Here is a 6862-nt window from a genome sequence, read left to right as displayed (position 1 = left end):
TCTTCCCCAACCCGGCAGTTCTCATCAACATACGTAGCTTCTTGTAATCAGTCTTCAGACTGTCCAGGTCTTGCTCAACCTTTTTTTTTCCTTTTCTTAACTTCTCGGCCTCAAGTTTCTGAACGTCAGCATCCAATCTCAAATGTATCTTTTCCTCCTCTAATTGTTCTATCTTTTTCCCCAACTCAGTATTTCTCTCTTCGAAATCCCGTTTTACGATTTCAAGCTCGGAGGGGATTACTTGCAAATATTCTTCCATCGTACGAACATCCTCCAAACTCGGCTCGGGGATATTATCATTAAATCTTTTACTCAACCACCCTTTGTATTCAGGAGTCGTTATTAATCCAACAGCCAATCTCTTCATCCGGCGCGTCTGTTTCCAAGCATCAGAAATCTCTTGAACCTTCTTCTTATAATTCTTCTCCCTATACGTGAACTCACTCTGGGCTAATCCATGTGTCATCAGTATAAACTACCTTGACCTGTACTGTCTTAAAACGAGCAAAGGGGTATATCCAGTAGCTCCCCAAATTCCAAGTAGAGGTACCCAATCAAAACTCCCACGCCGATAGAGGATCTCATCAGGAACAAACCAAGGAGCTCTCCACTCAACATCATCTTCCTGAAGATTTCGGAGGAGCGCGATCCAATTTTCTTCTGATATGTCATCTCTCCTAGACATGGCTGTTATCTCCTTTAACGGGGAATAACTCTCAGAAAAAACCCGATAGGAAACCTTATCTACCTTCCAGAAATGGCTGTGGAACCAAGCCAACAATAACTGCGCACACCCTATAAATCTACCTTCACTTGCCCTCCGACATGCACTCAAGGATCTGAATGTCTCAGCAAGAATTACCGGCACCGGTGTGACCCCTTTATCAAGTCGATCAAAGAATTTAACAACTGCTTCATCTATATGCCTTAAAGCCTTGGAGAAAATGACTAAACCATAGATACTTAGGGCGAAGACATCAACTTTCCTCTTTGTATCCGGATATGCTACGATCAGGTCCCTCAAACTTACCCAAGGAATGCATCTACCATCACCTTTTTGTTGAATTCGAGCTGTAACCCATTGTTCACTCATCCCAGTGATACTCATTAACTTCTTTACAAAAGCTGGGGCACTAGCAGCCTTGCAATAAACTTTGTCGACTTGAACCTCTGGACAACAAAGCAAAGCTGTATACTCCTCCACAGTAGGCACCAAGTCCACCTTCCCGAAGGTGAAACAACTATACGCCGGGTTCCAAAATTGAGCCATAGCCCGAAACAAGTACTTGTCCACCTTGATATCGAGCAGGTAGGGTAAGTCACCATAACTTTGATAAAATAGCTGCTTGGTCTCATCATCCCAACTAGCCCATATATCCCTCAATTCCTAGAACTCGTTTTGGGTCACGTTGATGGGAGTGAAGCTCGACAACCCCGATGTATACCCCTCAGTTAGGCTATCCCCTTTCTCAAGTTGCATCTTCTCTAACCACATACGGACAGCCGCATTATCCTCTACTTTATCAAGGAATTCGCTCTCCATAACAAGCCTTCTAATTTAGGAACCGAATAGAAATCGACACTTCTTTAATATGAAATGACATGCAAAACATAATCACAATAAAACATAGCAAGTTGGTATCGAAGAAATAAAAATTTAAGCAAATAGAAAATAATTAAACATCTAAATGGGTAATCACTAGAGTTCAACATAGCTCTACCTAGGGCGGGCTCCTAGAGTTCACTATATGTGGCTCGGTTCTAAGGAAATGGTACTTGAACCAGCAGATTCCTCAACCCTCACCCATTATAGGCTTATGTGGATCGAGTTCAGTTCAGGGGAATACATTTCCCTATGGCCATGCGGAGGTGAAAACTTCACAAAGACATAGGTACGGATGTATCTCGGAAGCAGTCCACTAGCCCATGCGGAGGTGAAAACCTCACGAAGGCGTAGTTTCTCACTCCCACTTAAAAAGGTGTGACCACAACGGTCATGCAAGATGATGCGAAGGAATATAAAAAAACTCAAAATGTAAAACACGAATAAAATGATCAAAAACCATAAAACTCATGAAATGCAATAAAAGGATCGTATGTTAAAGTCTAAATTTTAAATTTTTGACAAAAGGATAGAAAATAATCAATTTTACGGCTTAACTCTCATGTTTTCCCCAGTGGAGTCGCCAAGCTGTCGAAACCAGTTTTTTTGAAAAACGGGATCGACTTTAAAAACGAAAGTTTGGAGTCGCCACCGATCCTTTTTTCGTTTAGGTGTGATCGGATCACCTAATAAATCATTTTATTAAAATATGGATTTTGGCCCAACGAAAATCAAGAGATGGGTTCGGGAGTCGGTTACGTACGAGGAAGGATTAACACCCTCGTAACGCCCAAAATTGGTACCTAACTGATTAATTTATGTCCTAATGTTGAAAATTAAAAAAAAAAACATTGAAATACAATCCCCTTAAAAGTGTGTGCACAACTCGAACTGGATTTCAAGATTCACTCGTTTCAAAGAAATAAAATACCACATCCAACACGTTAGGACACGATATTTTAAGCCTCCAGAAACTGAGATCACTTTATGATTTCCAAAACGCCACGAAAAGGGTACTCCATTATTTGGTCCAACGAAAAAAGCGAAACACAGCACGTTAGGGCACGATTTCTCTAATTCCCAAATATAGAACATTGCCTTTATTTTAAAATTTAGAAAAATATAAATGAAATTTTAAAGGAATATTTGACTATTTTGGGCAAGCGGAAAATTGAAGCCTAACACGTTAGGGCACGATTTTCTAAATTTCCAAAACGCTAAACATTGCCTTTGTTTTAGAAGTTTTTTACAATTGATAGTTATAAAAAACGAATTTAAAGACAACATGACATGCAAGACAACACAAGAACTAAGAATCAATGATATAGACAATTTAAAGACTATTAAATATATACAAAGAAATAACCCAAATGTAAATTAAATAACTTATATGCATATAAAACCGACAATATATGAATAACTATTAATATATATATATATTACGTAAGGGAAAAAATAATATAAAATATAGACAAGTTAATTTAACTAAACATGTATATATGAAATGGGAAAAACATAAAAAGTGCGAATAATATATACCAAGATGCTAAAATATTTTAAATTAATAAAATATACAATGATATTTTAAAGATAATCGAATTATACATAAATAAATTTAAAATATATATATAAAAATTTTAAAAGAGAATATTTACATAATGATTTGAAAAGAAAATATATATATTAAATAGATTTAAAAGTAACTATAAAAATAAAATAGAATTAACAATGTATATGAAATAAAACTAATTTCATCATAATTATATATGTACAATAATAATACATAAAAGTATTTTAATTAAATATTATACAAGAATTTAGAATAATACTACATAAAATAGAATTTTAAAATTATACTTTACAATTGAAAAAAAAAATAATAATAATAATAATCATAATAAAGTAATCCAAAACGTATGTTTAAATAAATTTTTAAAAGTTAAATGCTAAATAAATTAAAGAAATAATGAAATAAAATAATTAAAATAAAATGAAATAAAATGGACAATTAATAAACAAAATAAGCGGTTGAAACCAAAATTAGGATCCAAATATAGCATGCGTAAATTCGCGAGGACTGAAAAAGCAAATAAACCATGCCCCAAAACACTTCACCCATGCGCGGGCCAAGCCAAATTAAAACAATATGCAAACTTCAGGGAAAATTTTAAAAGACAATAAAATGTGAATTGGGCCAATTTAGAAGTGGACTCGAAGGAGGGGAATTAAAAGTGCAAATCCCCCATTTAAAAAACAATTGCATGTGGACCTAGTCATCTACTGACTTTTCCCCTTCCCAATGCTACTACTTAAAACTTATTATTCAAATTTAAAAAACTATTTTGAAAACCATTTGATTTTTTTTTAAAAAAAAAAAAAAACCTCATGCTCTCCAATCTCTCACTCTCCCATTGCTTCCTTGCCGAAATACTAGCACCCCGGCCCTCCGTTCACGCCTAGCGAAGGCCCTCCGACAGTGACTCCGGTAAACTTTTCCTCCTTTCTCTTATTATTTACGTACAATAGATAAAAAAATCAAATAAATGGAAAATAAAATCGAAAGAAAAATGAGGCTTTTAATCACCTTCAACAAATATGGTTGCTATATCTCTCTATGTGTGTTGATATTGTTTTTATCTTCTATTTTTCCAAAAAAAAAACCCCTAAACACTTAAAAACGAAGGCTTTTATAACCAAAATACAAGCGGTTTTTGGCTATTTTTGCTCAACTTGCAGGTCATGAAGATGTGGATGCGAACGTGGAGCAGGGCGTGAGTGCGTGACGGGAGTGATCGTGGCTGAAGATTATGGTGCTAATGAAGCTTTTAGGGATTTAGGATTTCAGTTTTCTAATTGTTTAGGTTAGAGCATGAGTATTGGGCTTATGTAAACGGGCCAAAATTATTTGGGTTATTTTATGCAATTGGGCTGGTTAAAAAATTAGGATTGTTGTTTTTTGTTTTATTTTTTGTATATGTATGGGCCCGGGCTAAAAATTGGGTCTACATCCATCAATCGAGGTGTCTCCCTTCGTGAATTGTACACAACTCTCTACGAAGGTTGGGGACAAAATCTTGATAAGAGGATAATACATTCGATTGATGGAAGTTCGATCAATTACCTAGTGAACAACATTTCAAATAGTAGCAAAGCCTTTGTCCATTAAAATAGAAAATTTTCCATTTAAACCCTTTATAATTTATAAAATGTTAATTTAATATGGTAAAATTGCACTTTGTCCCCCTCTCCCTCGAGTGATAAAAATTTGATTAAATCCTTTAAAAATTATAAAGATATAAACTATTAAAATGATGAAATTATAATTTTTATTATAATAAAAGTATATAATTTAATTTCACCCCAAAAAATTTCTAACTTCTCCCAAAATACTCAACCCTCTAACAAAAATCAAATTACAAGTTAGAAAAGAGAAATTATTTTAACCGAATTTAAATTCTAATTATTAAAATGTTAATAAAATACCTTAATGATTGTTCCTTTATGTCGTTGAAAAGAAATATTTTATTATTACAAGACAAATAGAGAATAGCATCTAATACAAAAGTAATCAATAAAAAATATTGCACAAAGTAATAAGTAATTAATAATTGATTGTTGTCATTACAACAATTATATGACATATGTCGTAGTCCCACCAGTACCACCAATCACCTTTCTACTTCTTGATACAAGAATGGGTGGATGAAGAAGATGAATGGTTCATTTTCTTTAGGATAAAGTTGAGAGTCACTGGATAAGATGATGGGAGAAATAAACAGAAAAAAAAAATGAGAAAAAAACGAGATTTGAAGTTGGTTGGAAGCGCAATTGTAGAGTCATATGAAAAAAAATTTCAAAAAAAAATTTCCAAAAAAAAACTTTTAAAAATTATAAATAGTAAATTGAGTCATTGGCCCCCATAAAAATATTCGAAAAAACACTCACTAATATCTAAAAATTTTTAATTTTTTAAAAACATTATTATTTTTCTCTAAATTTTTTCATGTGGCTGCAACCGCTTAATTTTAGAAATAATAATGAAAAGTGCTATGCTAGACATATAAATTGCTTTATTTGTTGGCATATTTTACCAAAATATTTTAATGATTTGCTTACATCTTTTTAGGATCTTGTGTAATTAATCTTGTGTTTATCATTGGAGAAGAGATTGAATTAAACAAGATTATTTTTAAGGATCTTTATGTGGTATACTTACTTTATATATTGAGATATGCAATCCATGAAAATATGAGTTGACTTTATGATCTTTTGTATCATTATATTAAGAATAATTGATTTGATGATATTTAGACAGATTAAGATAGATTAAAAGTTATTTTGTGAAAATGGATATTCATGCTCTAAATATGAAATATTGTTAATCTTGATAGAGGTTTTATTGTTAAGCCAAGTGTTTTTTAAGTGGTTGTTGATATGCCAATGGAAATTGCCACTCCCACTAGCACATTGACAAACAATATAACTTGTCTTGTTTGGAGTTTGAAATCTTTTCAACCAAATTAGTTGGGCAATGCCATAAATGATTTTGTGGGCGTGTGCTAACCCATATTTGAAGATTCATCTTATGAAGCAATAAATCTTTGAAGATTCAATTAGATTGAATCAAACAATCGAATCCCGTAAAATATGGAGGTTGAATCAGGACTAATTTGAAAACTTATCTTGAAGGTCTTTGATTTATTCTGAACTCTATAAGGATATTTGTAAAGCCTTTTTATGATGTTATTTTAGTGAGATCTTTGATTTATCTTAGCAAGCCACAAACTCTTATATATTAAAGGCTTGTGTAAGTTAGAATTAAAGAGAGGGAGGCAAGGAGCACTTATCAGTTCATAGAGGAATCTTGTTTTGTGAGTGTACTTGAGACTGTAAAACCTTTTTTACAAACTAAAATCTCAATGGGAGCATTTAGTGGTGAGAGGTTTAGTCTTTAAGATACAATAGTGAGGATTTTTTACTAGGATGTGTTAGAATAGGTTCATTGGTTGTATTCATTTCAACTACAGTGGATTCATCTCATTGAGTTAGGCTCCATAGACATAAGGAAATTGAATTGCATAATCAATTTATTGTCCTTTATTTTTCGTTTTGTTTTTCGCAGTGTCAACCAAAGTGCCTACTTTCGTTGTCACTTTTGCTAATATTCTATTTCTTGCAATTATCGACTAGTTTAGGTTAATAATTTTTATGTGTTTAGGACTTAGATTTATTTAGGTACTATTTTAATAGTTTTGTAAT

General features: G+C 32.9%; 1 protein-coding gene across 1 annotated transcript; it reads right to left on the bottom strand.

The window, feature by feature from the left end:
* Window positions 1–475: 475 nt before the first annotated feature.
* LOC108472379 (uncharacterized) lies at window positions 476–1270 on the bottom strand. Its single transcript, XM_017773861.1, has one exon. The coding sequence runs from the start codon at window positions 1268–1270 to the stop codon at window positions 476–478; it is 795 nt and encodes a 264-aa protein (XP_017629350.1).
* Window positions 1271–6862: the final 5592 nt, after the last annotated feature.

This window comes from Gossypium arboreum, chromosome 11 (genome assembly GCF_025698485.1).
Source record: "Gossypium arboreum isolate Shixiya-1 chromosome 11, ASM2569848v2, whole genome shotgun sequence".
In the NCBI taxonomy this organism is placed as follows: domain Eukaryota; kingdom Viridiplantae; phylum Streptophyta; class Magnoliopsida; order Malvales; family Malvaceae; genus Gossypium; species Gossypium arboreum.
This window is presented reverse-complemented; position numbering and strand designations above follow the sequence as displayed.

Excerpts from the sequence above, each read along its gene's own strand:
- LOC108472379 (XM_017773861.1), bottom strand. The coding sequence starts at position 1,270 with ATGGCTCAATTTTGGAACCCGGCGTATAGTTGTTTCACCTTCGGGAAG.